The sequence below is a fragment of the Mustela erminea genome, chromosome 12 (genome assembly GCF_009829155.1).
Source record: "Mustela erminea isolate mMusErm1 chromosome 12, mMusErm1.Pri, whole genome shotgun sequence".
Taxonomy (NCBI): domain Eukaryota; kingdom Metazoa; phylum Chordata; class Mammalia; order Carnivora; family Mustelidae; genus Mustela; species Mustela erminea.
Genome location: NC_045625.1, coordinates 7,524,724 through 7,545,914, shown reverse-complemented (window position 1 = coordinate 7,545,914; position 21,191 = coordinate 7,524,724). Strand labels below are relative to the sequence as shown.

At 54.5% G+C, this 21,191-nt stretch overlaps 1 protein-coding gene across 3 annotated transcripts; it reads left to right on the top strand.

Moving 5' to 3' along the window:
• Window positions 1-2,190: 2,190 nt before the first annotated feature.
• Window positions 2,191-21,073, top strand: FPGS (folylpolyglutamate synthase). Of its 3 annotated transcripts, none has more exons than XM_032306753.1 (15): window positions 2,191-2,285; window positions 13,252-13,380; window positions 13,469-13,522; window positions 13,607-13,671; window positions 15,472-15,586; window positions 15,724-15,804; window positions 15,908-15,969; window positions 16,050-16,152; window positions 16,373-16,450; window positions 16,651-16,798; window positions 16,904-16,993; window positions 17,752-17,902; window positions 18,069-18,144; window positions 18,906-18,972; window positions 20,175-21,073. In XM_032306753.1, exons 1-15 carry the CDS (start codon window positions 2,256-2,258, stop codon window positions 20,585-20,587), a joined length of 1,662 nt encoding a protein of 553 aa, XP_032162644.1. In that variant the 5' UTR covers window positions 2,191-2,255; the 3' UTR covers window positions 20,588-21,073. The 3 variants fall into 3 exon arrangements, with proteins under 3 accessions (XP_032162644.1, XP_032162643.1, XP_032162642.1); XM_032306752.1 differs by lacking the exon at window positions 2,191-2,285 and adding an exon at window positions 2,349-2,589; XM_032306751.1 differs by lacking the exon at window positions 2,191-2,285 and adding an exon at window positions 11,867-12,068.
• Window positions 21,074-21,191: the final 118 nt, after the last annotated feature.

Genomic DNA, 21,191 nt, shown 5'->3' with positions numbered 1-21,191 from the left:
TGCAGGACGCCGAGCCAAGGCACGGGTGGTCCAGCATGGTAAGACGGAGAGGACAGATGGACATCCCTTGAGTCAGCAGGTATATACCTAAGGCTCACCCAGGGCCCCCGGAATCTGGGCTGGGGGCACACTTGGGGGTGCTGCCAGTGCTGTGGTTCGGAAAGGTCTAGGGCAGGAGGAGATCATGAGACAAGAGGGGAGAACTGAGATCATGGCCCCCTGGGCCCTCCAGTGTTCAGAGGTCCTCAGGGAATCAAGAGCAGCAACTATGAGGTAAGAAGGGAGCAGAGACGGAGGGTGCTCTGGGCAGGTGGGAGTGGCGGCTTAGACAGGCGCCACTGATGGGTCCCAACAGTGGGGTGATGGCCAGCAGGCGGAGCCACGTCGGGGTCAGTAGGGTGCTCCGGGTGAAAGCCTGCCGAGAGCAGGATTGCTGGAGGACAGGACGAAGGGACCCGAAGACAGGAAGCGGCACCATCTGCTGTAAAGGAGGGTTAGGGATCAGGCTAGTCCTGGGTAGTCTCGGGCGAGCCGTGACATTATGGAATGACCCAGCAGAGATGACATACGTTGATTCTCGTCCTATAGACAAAAGGGCCACGTGGCCAAGGATTCAGTGGCTATGCAAGGGCCCTTCCTTCCCCGGGGTTCTTCTGGATGGCTTTGTCCTTTGCGTTCCTCTGCTCTCTCCTATTTCCTGAGTTCATATTTTCCCTCATGTAGTCAAGTGGTATTTTAAACCAATAAAGCAGGCCCGAGGCCCTGGGGCTGCTGGCTCCAAGCCTCCCGCCCCAACACAGAACTTCCCTGAGGGGAGGCTGCGCGAACCAGCCTCAGACCCTGGTATGCTGCCCCTGGTATGGCTGCCCGGGCTGTGGAGGGAGATGGCCTTGAATAAAAGCTCCCAGAGGGCAGGGCTGTGTGGGGCATTCCCCTGGGGCACCTAGAGGAGGGCCAGGTGTCTTCAGTCCCAGTTGCCGCAGTGCGTCACCCCTCCAAGAAGCTGGTTCGAGAGGCTGTGTCGGCCTAGGTGGGAAGGGCCTTCACCAGCTCCTTCTGCCCAGCCCTCCGTGTCGCCCGACCAGACTGTGTCCTGACTCCTTTTTTTTTTTTTTAATATTTTATTTATTTATTTAACAGAGAGAGAGAGAGAGATCACAAGTAGGCAGAGAGAAAGGCAGAGAGAGGAGGAAGCAGGCTCCCCGCTGAGCAGAGAGCCCGATGCGGGACTCGATCCCAGGATCCTGAGACCATGACCTGAGTCGAAGGCAGAGGCTTAACCCACTGAGCCACCCAGGTGCCCCCCTGATTCCTTTTTGAGCAGATGGTTTTGATGAGGGAACAGAAGGCAAGCTGAGGACAAAGCAGAAGCTGACACCCCACAACTACTCCCACACCCCCACGAGATACACGGAACATTTCCTCAGACGCTCTGGGCTGCCCTAAAGGAAAAACAAACAGTTAACTCGTAGAGATCACAATCCTGTAGAACCTGAATCTCACTCAGTTTACAAAGGCTCTGGTGATTTATAAGGAAGAAGCTTTCTTCTATCAATAGCCTGACTTCCAGAGACCCGTAACTCAGTTTCTCAAAGCCCTAACATCACCGTCCCCTCCATAAAATTGAGGGAGGCTGAGACAGGAGGAAAGGTCAATAAAATAGAATTTCTTTTAAACCTGAAGCCCACGGGCCCCTGGGTGGCTCAGTGGGTTAAAACCTCTGCCTTCAGCTCTTGGGTCATGGTTTCAGGGTCCGGGATCGAGCCCCACATTGGGCTCTCTGCTCAGCAGGGAGCCTGCTTCCCTCCTCTCTCTGCCTGCCTCTCTGCCCGCTTGTGATCTCTGTCAAATAAATAAATAAGATTTTTTTTTTTTAAGAAAATGAATAATTACTGAAGGTCATTGCTAGTGTGTGTGTGTGTGTTTTAAGATTTTATTTATTTGAATCCCATTATTCCAAAACCGCATCAGTTTGGTGAAACACAGCCTCAGCAGGCTCTGACCCCTCAGGTCAAGGGTGCCAGGGTGTCCTGCCCCGTGGCCCTGGGCTCCCAGCCTGGCACCGCCAACACACAAACGGCCCTAACTGTAAGGGGAGGTGGGCTGTGATAAGAGAGGCCAGATAAAGCCAACCCTATTCTGTGGGAAGCCCCGCCCCAAAGTCTGGAAGTTTCCCAAGTGCTCCCTCACCTTTAACCGTCTCCGGGCTGTTATTTAACTGGGGAGATTCACCAGAGAAGTCCCTCCCTCGGCCGATGCCCAGGATGAGAGCAGGCACCTATCAGGTAAGACCGTCCTCCCAGCGCACGGGGGCGGCCCTGGGCCAAGGGGCAGGGAGAGGGAATCCCCGATATCCCCCTGCTCTCTCTGGCCCAGCTGAACCCCGGGCAGAGCAGGCTTGGCAAAGGTGCCTTCACCCATGAATCACTTTGTGCCCAGCCCTGTTGGGGTGTGGGAAGCCAGGGGATGAAAGGGGCCAGGTCCCTGGCAACCTGCTGGACAGGGGCTGAGAAGGTGTTGGGGATAGCAGCCATGGAGCAGTCCGGCCCATCCACGAGAACTTTCTCCGCTAAAACTGCCTCCTTCCAGGTAGGAGAGCTTGGTGACCTTGGGCAGGTGGCCCGCCTCGCCAAGCTTCCATCTCTTTCTTCTGCATAACGCGTGTGTAAATATCCCTCGAGGCCACAGGCCATCAACAATGATAACCCCACACTTGGCGGGGCCCCAAGGGTGAACCTTGTCATCGATAAACCCGGTTCCATGGGCTTGGGGTGATCAGGGGCCCTCCTGCGGGCCTCAGTTCCACATTCTAACCCAGCTGCCGGCTCCAGGGAAGCTGCCCGCCCGCTGTGGTGGTGGGGGAGCTCTAAGGGAGGGGTCTGCAGAGTAGAACGGACAGGCCTGGGAGGTGCTGAGGCCCCTCGTGGGGCTTCCTGCGCTCTGGGCACCGCGGACATGGTTCCTAGACTGATCTGACCAGATTTAACTCTTGACTGCTCAGGAAGGGTTGTTAGCGCCACTAAAATAATAATAATAATAGTCATAACGGCAGTCCTGGTCCCTGGCTTCCTACCTGCTGCTCCTGTGCCCATGCGCTCTTCCTTTTGTAGATCCCGAAGGTGCGGTAGTGGTTGTTAGGGACCTAACCCGTTAAAGACTTCTAACCCCCATCTGGAGCTTGCTCTGGGGTCCCGGCCCAGCACCCTCTCATTCTGCCTCATCCCACCCCTCTGAGATGGGCACGACCATGACCCCTGCTTTACAGATGAGGAAATGGGGCTCAGAGAGGTGAGGAGACTGGCCCAGGCCGTCCAGTCTGGCTCTGGCAAATGCTGGCCAGAGCTGGGGTACAGCAGGCCGGACCGCAGGCGTCTGAGCAAGGAGCTCAAGGTTTAGGACCGACAGGCGCTACACCAGTGACTTGGCCTTATCAAGCCTCAGTTTTCTCCTCTGCAAAATGTGCACACAGCGAGTCAGTACCTGCTTCCCTCTTGGGACTGTAGTCTGAAGGCCAGGCCAGAACCGGAAGGCCGCCGTCAGTCAGTATCTCCTGGGGCCGCTCTCCCCCAGACCACCCTGACCCACGGAACCTTCTGCCCAGCAGATGAGGAGGGGTGGCCCCAGATTCCAGGGTTTGAGATCATCCAGGTCCCCTTACCTTAGAGGCCAGGACCCTAGGGAGGAGAAGTGACTTTCCCAGGGTCACACGGTGTGGGTCCCCTCACCAGGAGAGAGAGAACTGAGGACACCCCAAGGGCTGTGGGGTGCTGGCATTTTGCCTGGCTCCCCGAGGCAGTGGAGCCTCCCTCTGAAGTAAAAGCCAGCTCAAGGCCAGAGCCCCATTGATTAAATGACCAGGTCACCTGACAGGATACAGGGCTGGGATGGGGCAGAGTCCAGGGGTGGCCAGGGGGTGGAGTCTGGGGCTTGACATGACAGACCCCTGTGAGTGACTGAGCTATTTTCCCTAGTAGGTCTTCCTCTGCCTCCCTGAGAAAGGGTCCAGGAACAGAAGCAGTGCGTAAAGATTGGTGCACAGGGCTGATGTTTAGAAAGAATTCATGTTAACTATTACTTAAGAAAATCCAAGTCACCAATGCAAAAAAAAAAAAAAAAAAAAAAAAAAAGACAGGGATTCCCAAGCTTGATGAGCGGGTCTAAATCAGAGGTGACTGGGGGCGCCTGGCAGACTCAGTCTGTGAAGTTTGTGACTCTTGATCTTGAGGTTTTAAGTTCGAACCCCACATTGGGTGTAGAGAAAAAATAAAATAAAAAAAGAAATCAATAGCAGCTGGAATCAAATGGAGCTGGGACTGAGCCAAATCCTTGCTCCCAGCTCCGCTTTGCCAGTTGGTGAGCTCCACATGGGATTCTGCACCTCTGGTCCTCCGTTCCTTCCCGGTCGCATGGGCTCAGCCCAGCAGTTGGCGAGAAGGCGGTGATAAGGACAGTCATGGTTGCAGGGTGAGATAATGGACTGAAAATCAAAATAAGTTCCGCACACATGCTCCCCCTCTGAAGGTTGGCGATCCAGCTGTCCACAGGTTTGAGCAGAGAAGCCCAAAGAGCACTCAGGCCGCTGGGGAGGAGGCCAGACTAAAACTGGCCTCTCTGTGGGCTGGCCCACTGCAAGGCCTCACACCACACACCTGGTGCCCTCTGAGGGCCCCTCTTGGCCATGAGTGGGAAACCCCAGGAACATCCCAAGCACATCCATGGAGCCACACCTGGTGCCATGTCAACTGTGGCCCCTTGCTGGGCCTCAGTGTCCCCAGGGCAGATGGTAAGCAGGATGTAGCAAAAGGATGACATCTGAGCAGAGACCTGGGATGATGGGGAGTTGGCCCTGGGAACTTTTGGGGGAAGAGCATTTCAGGCAGAGGGAACCACCAGTGCAAAGGCCCTGCGGCTCTGTCATGCATTCGCTCTGTGTCACCTTCGGCTGGCTGAGTAACCACTCTGTGCCCCAGTTTCCCATGTGTACAATGAGGATAATCACAGTGCTGGAAAAGCTGTTGTGAGGATGACTTAAGTACCTTTAATGCTAAGGGCTCACTAGGCGTGGGGTGATGGGTGCGAGCGGGTGTTTCTGAGGACCACAGAGAAGGTCAGCAAGGCTGGGGGTCACAGTAAGAGGTGCTAAGTTGGAAAGTTTGGATGTCACCCTAAATGTTATGGGAATTCACCGGAGGGGTTTCAGCAGAAGAGAGACAAGATCTGATTATCTTTAAAAATGACAAGAGAGGGTCGCCTGGGTGGCTCAGTGGGTTAAAGCCTCTGCCTTCGGCTCAGGTCATGATCTCAGGGTCCTGGGATCGAGCCCCGCATCAGACTCTCTGCTCAGTGGGGAGCCTGCTTCCTCCTCTCTATCTGCCTGCCTCTCTGCTTACTTGTGATCTCTGCCTGTCAAATAAATAAATAAAATCTTTAAAAAAAAATGACAAGAGAATGCTTGTAGGGGTAAAGAGGAGGAACAGCAAGACTGCAGGACAGCCCAGCAGTGGCGACGTGGAGGGACGTCTGTGGCTGCTGGAGAGGCTGTGGATGGGCAGGGTTTGGGGGCAAGGGAGAGGGAAACCGAAGGTGAGAGCAGCTGGGCAGATGGTGAAGTTGTATCTCAAGCTGGGGAGGCCTGGCTGGTTTCAGGGTAGAGCCCTAAGGGAACACCTGCTGTGGATGTGACCAGTTTAAGATGCCTGCTGTGGCCAAGCGGCGGGGAGAAGTCAGGAGGCCGCTCATGTCTGCAGCTCGGTGAAGAAGGGCATTTGAAAGTCAGACATCATCCCAGACCGGGGACCTTGGAGAGAGAGAAGCACGAGCCCTGGGCCTTCCAACATGAGGATGCTGTGGAGACAGGGGGACAGTGCAGCCAAGCAAGAAGAAGGAAGAAGTAGAACCGGGGAGGGAAGTATCAGGCGAGCCCAGAGAACAAAGTGTTTCAGGAAGGAGGGCATAACGAGCCTTGGACTGTAACCTGCCACCTAAGTCGGAGGGTGACAAGCACAGCGCGTGGGGGCTCTGAGCACAGTTCCAATTGTTTCCTCAAGGTCATGTCTAAAAGTGGAATGCAGAATCAGAGGAAGGTCTGTTTTTAAGGCCCCAGTTGCCCTCCCGATAAACTAAATCCATGAACACCTTAGTAGCCAGACTCATGGTGGGGATTTCGTACGGCCGCACCACGGAGGATATGGAATTCTATCTAAGGCAAGTTTTCTTCCCCAAGTTACAGAAAAGTGTTTTCTTGTAGGTCACTAGATGGAAATAGATATTCGGTGGTGGAGAAGTCCTTATGTTTACCGGAGGGTCAAAACCCCGGGTGGCCGTCAGGCTTCATCACAAACCTGCCAATGAGCTTGAACCTACCTTGGTCTCCACAAGGGGGAAAGGAACAGCTGGACCCCTCTAGTCCAGGCTCTCTGGAGTATGGTGGCCTTTGGAAACTTGTCCTCAGCGAAATACCCACCCATGGATATCCCCAGAAATTATGGGCTAGGACAGAGCTAATTTCAGCTCTCTCCCTACTAAGGAGGTGACCAAGAGTCAGAAAGGATCAGAGAAGGCAAACAAACTGCTCAGGGTCACACAGTGCATTGACAACAGGCGAACATCCATTTCTCCACCTATAAAAGGGGGTCAATTTCTAATTCACACAATTTTCAAGAACTTGAAAAGAAATTGCAAAGTCAAGTACAGGGATAAGTGTTTAATAAATGTTAGCCTGAAAAAGCAAAGGGGAGAAGAATAGGGGAAAGACATTTCAGGCAAAGGTAAATGTGAGCAAAAGCTTGGAGGTGGAAGACACCAAGGCCAATTCCTACAGTCTTTACCAGCTGCAGGGATGGTGCCCCGCAGGGGTGGATGAGGCGGGAGGTCGGTAGAAGCCAGGTGACAGTAGGCTTAAGGGCTTTATTAATCTGGGAGGCATGATGGGCCAAGAGAGGGGGCAGGGACTCAGGCAGATCTGAGTTTAGAAAGTCCACCCTGGGGCCCAGCATGGGGCCTTGATGACTTGCTGTGTGACCCCAAGCTGTCTCTGTCCCTCTCTGGGCCTCAGCCTCCTGCCTTTATAGCAGTGAGGATGGCTCTGATCAGGGTTATCAGGGTTTGCAAATATGGATCTCCCTTTCTGAGTTTCCTTCTTTATTGTCTTCCTACCTTGGTCAGGGCCTTCTGCAAGCAGGACTTTGTCATCTGTCCCCAGAAGCCAGTGTCTCCAGCACCAAGCCCAGGGTGTGGCACAGAGGCGAATGAATGAATAGAGGAATGAGTGCATGGATGGAGGGATGGATGGATGACATCCCTTGAGGAGGGCGGGGGTAAAGTAGAATCCCCAGCTCTTACTGCCCTCCACACACACCTGCAGATCTGCCTCCGGGGGCTGGACACTGACACAGGCTGGCATCAAAATCCCAACATTTGTTTTCCAGGTGTGGGATGAGGGTGCCTTTGATTTTCTCCTTTACACATTTCTGTTTCCTTCTATGAACATTTGCAGCTTTCAAAAGAAAGAGCAATGATACAAAAGAGGTTAGCAGATTACACATACAAATGGTTTTCAAACATAAGAAAAAGTGCGCAGCATCCTCCAAATAAAATAAATGCAAATGATAAATACCTTGAGAATCCATTTTTCCAACTATGCAACTGGCAGAGATCAAAGTTGGCTAAGGTCTGTGTTGGTGAGGAAATGTCTGGCTCGCGCATGCTCAGGCATGGGCTTGGAAATTAATCCTACCTACCCTTTTGGAGGACAATGTGTATGTGACAATATGTATAAAGGTGTTGAATGCCAGTCGCCTTTGACCCAGCAATTGCACTTCCTGGAATTCTTCCGTCAAATGTGCTCACACATGGAAGAAATGATGAGGGCAAAATGTTACCCATTGCAACATCGCTTGTGATGACAAAAATATTAGAAACCTAAATGTTCATCAGGAGGAGACTGGTTAAATCCGTAGTAACACCTCCACACCCGGGAGTACTGCCCAGCTTCAAAAACATAAATTAGCCAGTGAGACAGCTCTTCTGTACCAACACAGTCTAAAATAAGGTCCAGGATATAAAGGTATGTGGAAAAAATACAACACAGACTTGTGTATATAGTCTGCTATCTGCCAATCTAAAAGCGAAATCTCTAGATCTTTAACTTTGCTTGCAAATGCATAACGTTCTCTCTGGAGGGATCACGGGAAACATAACTGATTGTTTTTGGAGAGGGGAATTAGGGTGCTGGGAACTGACATGGGAGGGAAGCTTTCCATTGTACATTTTTTGTACTTCTGTTTGAATCATAGGATGTGTTATCCATTCAAACAAATTTAGGACTTATTTTATTTTGATTTTTTAAAATCTTTTTTTTAGAGAGTGCGTGGGGTGGGGAGAGGGAGAGAGGGAGAGGGAGGAGAGAGGGAATCTTGAGCAGGCTGCATGCTCAGCGCGGAGGCCGTGGAGGGGCTGGATCTCACAACCCTGAGATCATGACTTGAGCTAAAATCAAGAGTTAGACATTTAACCAGCTGAGCCACCCAGGTGCACCCTCCCCCAATATTAGGATTTGAAAACGAAATGAAAATATGAAAAGTTTTAATGAGACAAAGAAGATAACTCTATTCTACCTCCGCCCCCTTAAAGGACTACTACAAATTTCCCAGGGTCCGTGCCTATGTGAACATTGTCCTTGGAGACCATGGAATAAACAGAAGCCCAGGGGAAAGGTGACATGACCAGCACAAGGCCACTGGGTGGCTTTGCCAAGGCCCCAGTCACGGCTTATAATTCCCTGCACGACTGGGAGGAAATCAGGTAGACTCCTGGAATTTTCTGGGCTGCTACTTGTCTTTGTGCTTGTGCATCTGTTTCTGTTTCCAACTGGAGCTGAAGTCAGTAGTTCAACTCAATGATTTTCAAGATTGCAAGTGCCTACTCCCCTTCCCCCCCTCCCAAAAAGACATGACGGGAAAATTGGCACAAACTTCTTTCCTTGGGGCATAAAGAGATTAGTTAAGATTCAGGAATGTAGCCAAGCTGACCTGGGAGTCTCCCTCCTCCCTCTCATTTTCCCTGCCGTCTCATTCTTGGAGGAATGACCCGGAGCAGGATGTTAATACTAGTACCTGTTTTATAGGGTCATGCTCAGTTAATGACCAACTGTATAGAAAGTGTTTAGAACAGGGCCTGGCCCAGAGAAGTGCTCCGTAACTATTTGCTAAGTCAGTATCTTCGAGGGATCCCTAAAAGGTTATTGTTGACTAAGAGTGTTAAGATGCAGAAAATATTGTTATGGGCATCGACAAAGTCCTATAGATGTCTAGATGTGTCTGTCATCTGATGTGCTTAGAAAACTGTGGGATGCAAACCTGGATGTCACCAAAGGAGGAAGTTGAGGGGTGGGGGTGAGCCAAAGAAAAACATTTGTTTTTTATTTTTAAAGATTTTGATTTTTAAGGAATCTCTACACCCAACATGGGGCTCAAAATTATAACCCCAATATCAAGACTTGCACGCTCTATGGACTGAGGCCACCAGGATCCCACAAAGAACGTTTAAAGAGACTTTATGATCATTTTTATGCAGTTATTCTGTGTGTGCCTATGCACAGAGAACATTTCAATGATGAAGAAGGAGGAGGGGAAGGAGAAGAAAACTATGAAATGAAGCGCCTCCCTATTTCCCATGGGGCCAGGGTTGGGGTGCCCAGCAGTGATGTGAAGAGCAGAAGTCCAGCCAGTGATGGAATCTTTCCGACATGTCATATGTTTATTTCAAAATCAAACGATCTCTGATAAATATTTACCCCCAGTGCTGGTGGGAAAAAGGGAGAGAGGTTCTGGAATCCCATCAATTGTTTGAAGGATTGTCTTTTGTCTGTGGGGACTTCCCTAGAGGGCTGTTTGTAGCACACACACACACACACACACACACACACACACACCCCGTCCTGCCCCCACTCCCCTCACCCCTGCCTCCAAATATCTGCACACCTTTCTGGCATCTGACCTATAAAAAGGCAATCTCCTAGTCAGGTGAGGTGTGGGGGCCATGAGAGCCTTCGCCCCCAGGAGCTGCCCCTACCTGGCGCCCAGGCCACTGGCCTCTGGATGGGGATTCTTCATTGGTGACTGTCACTTCCGTCTTCCTGGTGTGGCCAGTAGTCAGGTTTCTCTGCTGTGCTCCTTCACCTTCTCCTAAAGATGCTTTCTCTTATTTCTGTACTTGCTAACTGAGGAATGCAACATCTTGATTAACTTGCTTAAGGAATGTCATAAAAATCCCAGCATTCTGAAATTGTTTGGGCATTGCAATGATCTCCATGGGGGAGATGAAAAAAATGCTTCAAGAATGAGTACAGGGAGGGGCGCCTGGGTGGCTCAGTGGGTTACAGCCTCTGCCTTCAGCTCAGGTCATGACACCAGAGTCCTGGGATGGAGCCCTGTATCCAGCTCTCTGCTCAGCAGGGAGCCTGCTTTCCCCTCTCTCTGCCTACCTCTATGCCTACTTGTGATCTCTATCAAATAAATAAATAAAATCTATTAAAAAAAAAAAAGAATGAGTACAGGGGAAAGAGGACCAGGAGCAGGGAGCAGGGCAATGCGATGTGAAAGAGACTTTTTAATCCCGCAGAGGGAATCTGAAAAATAAATTACAGTCATGCCTTGTTATTAAAAAAAAAAAGGAATCTCCATGCTACTTTTTCCATGCTAGCAGTTGGGGCCAAGAAGGTCAAAGACAGGAAAAAGTCCAATCGGAGTCCTCCTCACCCATAGCTAGGGTAGATTACTGTCTCCTCCCCCACGTGGCTCTACACTTCGTTCTCCATACAGTAAATCTTCCAAAGTGCAAACCTGATCTTGTCATCTTTATTCTTTTTTTTTTTTTTTTAAAGATTTTATTTATTTATTTATTTGAGAGAGAGAGAGAGAGAGCACAGGCAGGGGGAGCTGCGCGGGGTGTGGGGTGGTGGGCGGGGAGAAGCTGGCACTCTGCTGAGCAGAGAGGCGGAGGGAAGCGACGCTCGGTCCCAGGACCCACAGATCATGACCTGAGCCGAAGAGAAGATAGACCCTTAACCGACTGAGCTACGCAGGCTCCTCTTTTAATTTTTTTTTTTTTTTTCCTAAGACCATGTTACTGTTGTCCAAATTTAATCCAAATTTCTTAGGCTACAAGGGCCTGCTAGATCTGGCATTTTGGGGCGAGTAGGCCCTACCCGGTGGAAGTGCAGTTCCCTTGGACTAGTGGTTCTCCTCTCTCCCTCTCCCCACCCTCGTCACCCCTCCCTCTCTTCAGGCCTTTGCTTTTCACACCGCGTTCCCTCCCTCTGAAAACCTTTCCCCGCCCAGCCGCCCAGCCACCACGCTGACTGCGCCTCATCCCCAGGCCTCTGCCAGAATGTAGCTTCTTCCAGGACGCCTTCCAGGCTGCCCAGGGACGGTAGTGACCCCAGAAGCGAAGGTGCTTGGGTTTGGGTCTGTTGCCTCGCAATCCGGTAGTCAGATTCAGAAGTGCAGAGGCCGAATACCCGCAGCCTGCGGTCTCTGCATTAAACCGCGACATTTCGGGCTTGAATTCAGTGACCTCCATCCATCCAAGTGCACGCTAGCTCTGTCTTCTCTGCCTGCTCAGAGCTAGTTCTGGCGGACCCCCAGGCTGAGGGTTGCAGACTGGGACAATTTTGGGGGTGTGGTCGGGTCCGGGAGACACTGAGCGCGCACAGAGAATGCCCCTGGGACCCGACCCCTCACAAACAGGGCCGAATCCCTTCGCCCCGCCCCGAGGCCTGCCCCTCACAAATATGGCATCCCGCGGATTCTTATTGGTTCCGGGCGATTCTCTGGGTAGCGCTGATTGGTGGAGGGCAGGGGCGAGGCGAGGCTGGGCGGGGCGGGGCGTCTCCGGCCCGGGCCTAGCAAGTGATAACGGGCGGTAGGACTATGTCGCAGGCACGCTGCCACCTGCGCGCCGCTCTCTTCCTGGCAGCAGTTTCTTCGCGCGGTGCCACGACCGGGGTCACGGCGCGGCGAGGGTTGAGCGCGTGGCCCGCGCCGCAGGAGCCCGGCATGGAGTATCAGGTATCCGGCGGGCAGACGGGCGGTCGTAAGACGACACGTGTGCCGGGCCTGAGCCACCCAGCGTCCGGACTCCGCGGCCTGAGGCTAGGGTGGACCGGGAGCCTGACGGTGGGGGACTCGAGGGCGGGAACATCCTGGAGCCCGGGGGTGGGGACAGAGACCAGGAAGTTGGGCCTGGGCCGCGGGTTCTGGGAATTCTGAGACTAAGGTGTCCCGCCTTAGTGGGAAGGGGCGCCCAGTGATAGGGGGTTCAGGGTCCCAACTAGCGGTTGGGGTGTGGGAGGGGTAAAGAGTTTCAGGAGTTCAGATTTGAGAGATCCAAGAGTTGGTATCTGGGGTTGGAGTCTCCGGGATTCAGGAGATAGAGATCCGAGTGCCTGGAATTGGGGGCAGGCGGGAATCAGGGGGTATTGCTGAGGGGCAAGAATCTGGAAAACATAAAATTTCCACCTGGCTCTGTTGTAGGGGGTGGGTTTCCATAGACCACACCTGTTGCCTATCAGACCAATGACACAGTTTAATGGGTGTGGGTCCTCCAGCCAGCTATTGAGGCCCTTGGGGGAAATAAAGGGCATGTCCACTCTCACTCCCAGACTCTCCTGAGGAGTGTCTGGTCATTGGCTGGGTGACCCCGGGGAGACCCCTCTTCCTTGGAGCGTCCTACTCTTCCCCATCTGGACGCTTTGAGCAGCTCTTTTTTGTCAGGCTGCGGAACCCCATCCTCAGGGTTGGGCATGGAAGCCTCCAGGGATTTCTAGTTTGAATTCTTCCAGATCTAAAACCCCAACCTTCTGTGGTTCTCCTGCAGCACCTCACAGCCCCCTCCCAATTTAGGGCCCAGTACAGCTGTGGACGTCATTGGGGGGAATGAGGGCAAAGGCCCCAGTGTGGGATTGAAGACTGGGAAGCCCAAACGGAACAGGGTGCAAGGCTTCTCCCGTTAGTCATGTAACCTGCTTGCCTAACACTCCTGGGTGGGGCTGAATTGCCCCAGGCTCCCATCTCTGCCAGAGCTGGGAAGATGCCACTTCTCTCTCACTAGTGCCTAACCTCGATGCTGGGGCACGAGGGCGAGCATTGGTAGGCTCGGTGCCCTGGCTTGGCCACCGATGTCCCGGGGTTCCTCTGTTTCTGTGGACCGCTGCTGAGTCCTAACCTGCTCCCTGGGGACTGTGGTTGCCAGGATGCTGTGCGCACACTGAACACCCTGCAGACCAATGCTGGCTACCTGGAGCAGGTGAAGCGCCAGCGGGGTGACCCTCAGACGCAGCTGGACGCGATGAAGCTGTACTTGGCCCGGAGTGGGCTGCAGGTAAGGTGGGCGGGGCCTGGGACCGCTCTCGTCCCCCGCACCCCCACCTGTGAGTCTGTGGCTGAGGTGGTTGTCTGTATGTCTTCAGGTGGAAGACTTGGACCAGCTGAACATCATTCACGTCACTGGGACCAAGGGGAAGGTGAGCGATCGGACTCAGGGGTAGGGTATCCACCTAATGGGGTGGGAGGGTGGGGCCAGCCCAAACAAGATCTCTTCTTTCTAGGGTTCCACTTGTGCCTTCACTGAACGTATTCTCCGCAGCTATGGCCTGAAGACAGGATTCTTTAGGTACTGAGGGGTGGAGAAATGTGGGATCTCTTAGCTCTCTGCGTGGAGGGGATGGTGGTGGGAGGTGACCTGGAACCAACTCGCAGGAGCTCAGCTGCCTCTCTCTCTGCCCAATGTTGATTGATTCGATAACCATTCCATTGGCTTTTAACATATTGCCCGAAGTTTGTGGCTGCCTTTAATTTTCGTAATGAAACGAATTCAGGACGGGGAGGCAGCAGCTGGAATGTGTAAATGAAGTACATACCTTGAGTCATCAGATATCTTTTTTATTAACTTAGATTCCATGTGCAGCTTTTATGTTTTTAAGATTTAAAAAAAAAATTTTAAGTAATCTCTACACGCAACGTGGGGCGTGAACTCACAATCCCACAATCAAGTTTTGCACGCTCTACCCATGGAGCCAGCCAGGTGCCCCCACGTACAGCTTTAAAATCTGAAAATCTGGCTTGTTAGGGCTTAAGTGCTGAGGTAGTTTATGATGTCCACGTGTCGAGGTGTCCCTTCTGTTCTGCTGGCATCAGCCGCCCCTTCGCCACCTCGTGCTTGGCCTCAGGCACCCAAACTCACACCAGAGGATGGGGTGTGAACCAGACGTTGGGCCCTCTTTCCTACGCTGCGCATGCCTCTCCTCAGCTGCTCACCAGTAAAGCAGTGGGATCACAGTGGTCGTGAAGTGCTCAGGGTTTGGTCCCTGCAGTGGCGGGACTTAGGATTTTTGCTCCTTTTATTTTGCCAGTTCCATCAAGTACTTCTAGAACTGTCTGAAATCAGCTGACTGAGGCCATTTCAGGCTGTAATTTCTCTCCACAGTTCTTTGTTCAAAAGAAAGAACTGGGGGCGCCAGGGTGGCTCAGTGGGTTAAAGCCTCTGCCTTCGGCTCAGGTCATGATGCCAGGGTCCTGGGACCAAGTCCCACATTGGGCTCTCTGCTAAGCAGGGAGCCTGCTTCCCTTCCTCTCTCTCTGCCTACTTATGATCTCAGTCTGTCAAATAAATAAATAAAATCTTAAAAAAAATGTAGGGAAGGACTTATGAGAGGGGCTTGGAGGATTCAAACACAAGCTGACAATCTCTCAAAATAATTTCTCAATCTCTCAAAAATAATTTTGAGGATGGGGTGACCTCGCTGGTGCTGTAGGTAGAGCCTGTGACCCTTGATCTCTGAGGTTGTGAGTTCAAGCTCCATGTTGGGTCTGGAGATGACTTTAAAAAAATAATGAAACTTAACAAAAATTAGTTTTGAAAAATATTTTTTTGGGTAAAAACCCAGCCTTTGGCTTCGGCCCGTATTGCCTTATGGGCTGGCCTGGGTTGCATCTTGAGCACACAGATGGGACCTTGCACTCTAGGGCTGGAAGACAGTCCGGGGACAGATGTTGGCAGAATGACTGATGTGTGTGTGATGGGTAAAGCACAGGGGCCTGTTGGAGCCCAGAGCACATTCCTGGTCAGCCTGTTGGGGTACCAGGCAGGGGCAGGGCTTTCTTTCTGGAGGAGGGCCCAACTCAGTTGAGGTGTGTGGAGGGAGTTGTGGGGGGGCAGCCTGGAGGAGCTACGAATAGGCCCGAGGGCCTAGGTCACAGGGACCTGTGGGGCTGTGGGAGAGGTGAAGCACAGAGGCCGGTGCCTCAGCCCCACCAGGACGTGGGAAGCTGGGTGAGGAGCTGGGACGCTGGAGGCCGGAGGGAAGTCACAGGACTGTCAGCAGGGCAGTGGCGTGGTCAGATCTGGGTTTCTGAAAACACAGGCATGAGGGGCTCGGGAAGGGAGTCCCGATGACCACAGGTCTCCCGGCAGCTCTCCCCACCTGGTGCAGGTGCGGGAGCGGATCCGCATCAACGGGCAGCCCATAAGCCCCGAGCTCTTCACCAAGCACTTTTGGCACCTCTACCACCGGCTGGAGGAGACCAAGGTGCGCATGCAGGAGGGCCGGTGCGGGGGCCGGGTAGGGGCGCTGGAGAGACCCAGAAGGGGCTGTATGCCCCAGAACCCCATCTCCCCAGAGCAGAAGCGGCAGGGCCCAGGGCTCTGACATGTTCTTGTCCACAGGACAGCAGCAGCTGTGTCTCCATGCCCGCCTACTTCCGCTTCCTCACACTCATGGCCTTCCACATCTTCCTCCAAGAGAAGGTACGTGCCCATTCCCCTGAGTCCTGTGTCTGAGGCCGTGGGGAGGGGAATCTCAGCAGGCTGGGGGGATAGGACCCCTGACGTGCCTCCTGTGCCTCTGCAGGTGGACCTAGCAGTGGTGGAAGTGGGCATTGGTGGCGCTTACGACTGTACCAACATCATCAGGTGAGAACCACTGCTTGGGGAGAACCGACGGCGGCCATGAGCCCCAGGCAGCACCATCAAGTCCTTTCTGTCTCCTGCAGGAAGCCTGTGGTGTGTGGCATCTCCTCTCTTGGCATCGACCACACCAGCCTTCTGGGGGACACAGTGGAGGCGATCGCATGGCAGAAAGGGGGCATCTTCAAGGTAACAGACAGCCCTGGGCCTGGCCCTGGCCCTCACGGCTTAGGGAAGTGGGGATGGGGCAGGGTCACCTGTATTCTAACTCAGGATAAGGTCTCCGCCATCAGCGGGGTCTGGAGCAAGAGGCCCCTCCCCTCCCCTCTGGAGGGCAGGCGAAGTGAGCTGTCAGACCCCAGGATGGAGGACCCGCAGCAATCTGTCTCTCTCTCTTCCTCCTTCGCAGTGTGGCGTCCCTGCCTTCACGGTGCTCCAGCCTGACGGTCCCCTGGCAGTGCTGCGGGACCGTGCCCAGCAGATCTCCGTGAGTTTGGAGACCCTGGGGTTGGGGGTGGTAGCCACTGGGCAGGCATGTCATCATTTTGGGCCTCAGTTTGCCCATCTGTGCAGTGAGGGACAACTGCTCAGCCATCTGGAGCACACTGTGGTTCCCAGAGCAGGACAGAAGGATCCACAGCATCAGGGAGGGTTCCCCTGACCCGCTGTTGCCCGTCTCCTTGGCAGTGTCCACTCTACCTGTGCCCACCACTCGAAGCCCTGGAGGAAGGCGGGCCACCGCTGACCCTGGGCCTGGAGGGAGAGCACCAGCGGTCCAACGCCGCCTTGGCCTTGCAGCTGGCTCACTGCTGGCTGCAGCAAAAGGGCCACCAGGGTAGGTGGGCGGGCGCATGGGGAGGGGGCACATGGAGCCTGCCTCTGAAGGTTCCCTGCACACTCCATCCACACAGCAGCCCCTCCTCCCACCCTTGCTCCTCAGGCCTCGGAGAGCTAAAGATGTCTCGGCCCAGCGTCTTGCGGCAGATGCCCCTGGCACCCGTGTTCCAGCCCACATCCCACATGCGACATGGTGAGGCAGACCTTCTTGCCTGGCCGGGACCCCTCAGATGTTTCTTTGAGTTTCCTGTTTGAGAGGAGGGGGCGGTTGGAGATGGTGCCCAGAACAAAGGCCTCTGAAGTCAGTAAGCGTCCCTGACTTTGGGTTCATGGACACGGAGCCTCAGTTTTCCTACCTGCCAAATGTGGTGATGACAGGGCCCACCCTGTGGTGGCATCACTGAGGGGCTGAGGCCAGGGCCTGTGGGATGTAGCGCCCAGTCAGTGGTAGCTGCTGTTCCTGGCGATCTTGTCATCAGCCTGAGACCATGAGGTCTGGAGAACGGAGCCATTGTCAGGCTTCTTGCTTCCCCCCGAGCTTTCAGCACACAGTAGGTGCTCATAGCAGCTAAACCCCTCTGGCCAGTGATTCCCTTGTGCCCACTGTGTGCCGGCCCCGAGTCAGGCAGATCTCAGATCACATCCCGGCAAGCTTGGGTGTGACCTGATCTCTCTGGGCTAAGGGCTTTCCGCCTACATGGAATAGGAGACTGAGATATGATAGGGACGTCCCCTCTCAGGGCTGCCGGGAAGACTCCCTCAGGGTTGGCCGCCCAAGAGCCGATCCCAGTGAGAGTGAGCCATCCCAGTGAGAGTGAGCGGCAGGCAGCTTTACTCATCGGCTGGGAAGGCAGCGCGGGCAGCCTCCCGAGCAGAGCAGCCAGGCGGGCGGGCAGGCTGTGTGTGTGAGTTGAGGACTAGGGTGGGAGCCGGCTGCCTTGTCCCCTGTAGGGCTTCGGGACACCGAGTGGCTGGGCCGGACGCAGACACTGCGGCGCGGGCCCCTCACCTGGTACCTGGACGGCGCGCACACCGTGAGCAGCGTGCAGGCCTGCGTGCGCTGGTTCCGCCAGGCGCTGCACCGCAGCCAGAGGCCGAGCCGGTGAGCTTCCGGGGCGGGGCTGTGCGGGGGCGGGGCTTCGGGGGTCGAGGGGCCTGACACCGGGGGGAGCTGCTGGGACGGACCCAGAGGGGCGGAGGGCCGTTTCTGGAGGAAGGAGGGGGCGGGCCCCTCTCTGACCACGCCCCCATCTCCGCCCCTCTCCCAGCGGCCGTGAGGTGCGCGTCTTGCTTTTCAACTCCACTGGGAACCGGGATTCGGAGGCCCTGCTGAAGCTGCTGCAGGTGAGGGGCTAGCTCCGGGGTGGGCGGGAGGCCCACCAGCCCCGTTTCCGGCCGTGGGATCCCCAGAGCTGCCTTCACCCCCGCACCTTTGTTTCTTCAACTCAAATGGGGCTCCTCTGAACGGTACTGAGGATTCCACATAAAGGGACTGGGCACATAAGGAGGTTTAGACCCAGGTGGGTCACTGCCCTCATCCTGCGGGGTCAGGCTGAATGAAGCCGAGTTAAAAGCAGGACCAGGTAGGGGCGTGAGGTGTGGGCCGTGGACTTGCTTAGCCTGCCCCTTCGGCCACTAGTACAGGATTGTAGACGAAACAGCATTTCAGAGATGGTTTGCGGAGTCTCTGAGCTGTAAAGCCTGAAGGGGCCCCTCTCTGCTCAGGGACGTTGAGGCGCGCCCTGGGCTGTCAGGGCTGAAGTAGTTCCTAGGGATCATTTCCTGTTTTACAGACCAGGAAGCTGAAGCTGTTCATCTCTCTCACAGGGCAGACAAAGCCTTTCCCCAGCCTGGATTTGGGGCCTCCTCCTTAGCTGGGTGATCTTAGGCAAATCCCCTTTCCCCAGCCTCAGTGTTCCCATCTGTACAGTGGGCTGTGCTGCGCAGGCCACGGGCTTGCAGGGTGTACTGAGGCAGATGAGCCACTGAGGTTCCATGGCTGGGTTTACACAGCATCACTGTGGGGATGTTGGGGGGTGAGCAAGTCGGGGTGGTGGGGCATCCTCTCTGGACTCTGACACCAAGTCTTCCCTCTTGGCCTTTAGCCCTGTCAGTTTGACTATGCCGTTTTCTGCCCTAACCTGACGGAGGTGTCATCTGCTAGCAACGCAGGTAAGGCGACAGGCGTGGCCTTTGGGAGCGAGCAGGGCGCAGAAGCCTCTTCAGTGGACTGCTCTGATGGGGGCAGTGGGGGCTTTGGAACAGGAGGTCCCGGGTAGGAGCTAGATTTGTTTTATCAAATAGATAAATACTCTTTGGTACGTTGTGGCTATTGTGATCACAGTACTGGAACGGAATTACTGGAGGAAAACGGTTTTCAAAATGCAGGCTGCTACCCACCGATGGCTTTACTGTCAATTTAGTGGGTATAAACAAGCATTTTTATCTATCTATCTATTTTTAAAGATTGTATTTATTTGACAGACAGAGATCACAAGTAGGCAGAGAGGCAGCCAGAGAGAGAGGAGGAAGCAGGCTCCCCGCTGAGCAGAGAGCCTGATGTGAGGCTTGTTCCTAGGACCCTGGGATTATGATCTGAGCCAAAGGCAGAGGCTTTAACGCACTGAACCATCCAGGAGTCCCCCCCCCCCTTTTTTTTTTTTTTTAAGATTTTATCTGTCAGAGAGAGAGAATGCACAGCAGGGGAAGTAGGAAGGGCAGAGGGAGAAGCAGATTCACTGCTGAGCAGGGAGCCGATTCGGGACTTGATCATAGGCTCCTTGGATCATGACCTGGGTTGAAGGCAGACGCTTAACCATCTGAGCCACCCAGATGCCCTAAACCAGCATTTAAAAAATGAAATAGAAAAGATATGTGTGCCTTGCATGAAGGGTAGGTACTGTTTTGTGACGGTACTGTCCCAGACACCTGTATACACCTGTGTGAGTACTGAGTTGCCCTCGTAAAGGGTATTTTTTTTTTTTTTTTTTACTGTGGGTCACGCTCAGAAAAGTTTGAAATAGTGTAAAAAGAAAATGCAGATCGCCAGGTCCCACAGTAGACTGTTGGGGAGAGTCCAGGAACGTACATTTCCACTTAGGCCCACCCGTGTGCTGGATCCTGCCCTACAGTTGAAGGCAGTGAGGCTAAGTTTGGGGGAGGTGTTCAGCGGGCCAGAGCTCCCGCTTTCAAGCTAAGCTGCCTGGCCCTGCCTGCCACCAGCTCTGGGACGGTCTGTGTCTCTGCTTCCTCCCAGCACTTCCCACTGTGAGGCCTGATGGTGCGTGTAAAGGGCCTGGTCTTGAGCAGGTGCGCCCAGCGTGCCTCCCCCACCCCGTCCCCGCAGCTGATGTGCCCCCCCTTGTGCCCGGCAGACCAGCAGAACTTCATGGTGACCCTGGACCAGGTGTTGCTCCGCTGCCTTGCACATCAACAGCACTGGAGCCACCTGGATGAGGAGTCGGCCAGCCCAGACCTCTGGAGCCCCACCAGCCCGGAGCATGGTGATGAGCCCACGTCCTTGCTGCTGGCTTCCCGCCCACGCCACCCCCATAGCACCGGCTCCCTCGTCTTCAGCTGCATCTCCCATGCCCTGCAGTGGATCAGCCAAGGCCGGGACCCTGTCTTTCAGCCACCCAGTCCCCCGCCAAGCCTCCTTGCCCACCCTGTGGCTGGCAGTGGGGCGGGTGTGCTCCGCGAGGCTGCCGCCATCCATGTACTGGTCACAGGCAGCCTGCACCTGGTGGGCGGCGTCCTGAAGCTGCTGGACCCTTCCCTGTCCCAGTAGCCCAGGCAGTGGGGTTGGAAGTGGGGGTCTCCCACGCCTGCCCTGCAGCTCACCATGAACTCTTGTTAGGTGCCTTTTGTCATCTCCTTTTCTGATTCTGTCCAGACTGGCCCGGGGTCCTGGGCTCTGGGCAGCAAGATCCAGGGCTAGAATGGGGAGGCCGAGATGAGACATCCTCTTGTCTGAGCCTAGGGTGCCTTGGGCCTCTCCCTCCTCCTGACCAAGACAGCCAGAGGGCTTCTTGGTTGTCCCAATGTCCTAGTAGGCCAAACTATGCAGCCCCCCTCCCTCGCTACCCTGCCTGCGTCCTGGCTCAGGCCCAGCTTACCGTGTGAGCTGCCTGGCCAGGCCTGGGGTCCTGCCGGGTGCTGGTTGATAGATTACCTCTTAGTGTCCTTCTGGGGAAGAGAGGGCTCCCGCCTGGGGCCCACCAGAGACCAAGGATGGCTGGAGTCAATTAAAGCCTTTAAGTTTTTCAAAAAGAAATGGCAAAATGTTTGAGCAGCTTAATCTCTAGCTCCCTTAGCACAAAATGCAGGTGTGAGGGCTGCAGCTAGCATGGGAACTGGACTGGGTAGGAGCCCAGGCTGTAGGGCCTGGGACG

Coding starts and splice junctions, on each gene's coding strand:
- FPGS (XM_032306751.1), top strand. CDS start 11,931: ATGTCGCAGGCACGCTGCCACCTGCGCGCCGCTCTCTTCCTGGCAGCA. Junction 18,145..18,905: donor CCCTGCTGAAGCTGCTGCAG/GTGAGGGGCTAG, acceptor CTTGGCCTTTAG/CCCTGTCAGTTTGACTATGC. Junction 18,973..20,174: donor GTCATCTGCTAGCAACGCAG/GTAAGGCGACAG, acceptor TGTGCCCGGCAG/ACCAGCAGAACTTCATGGTG.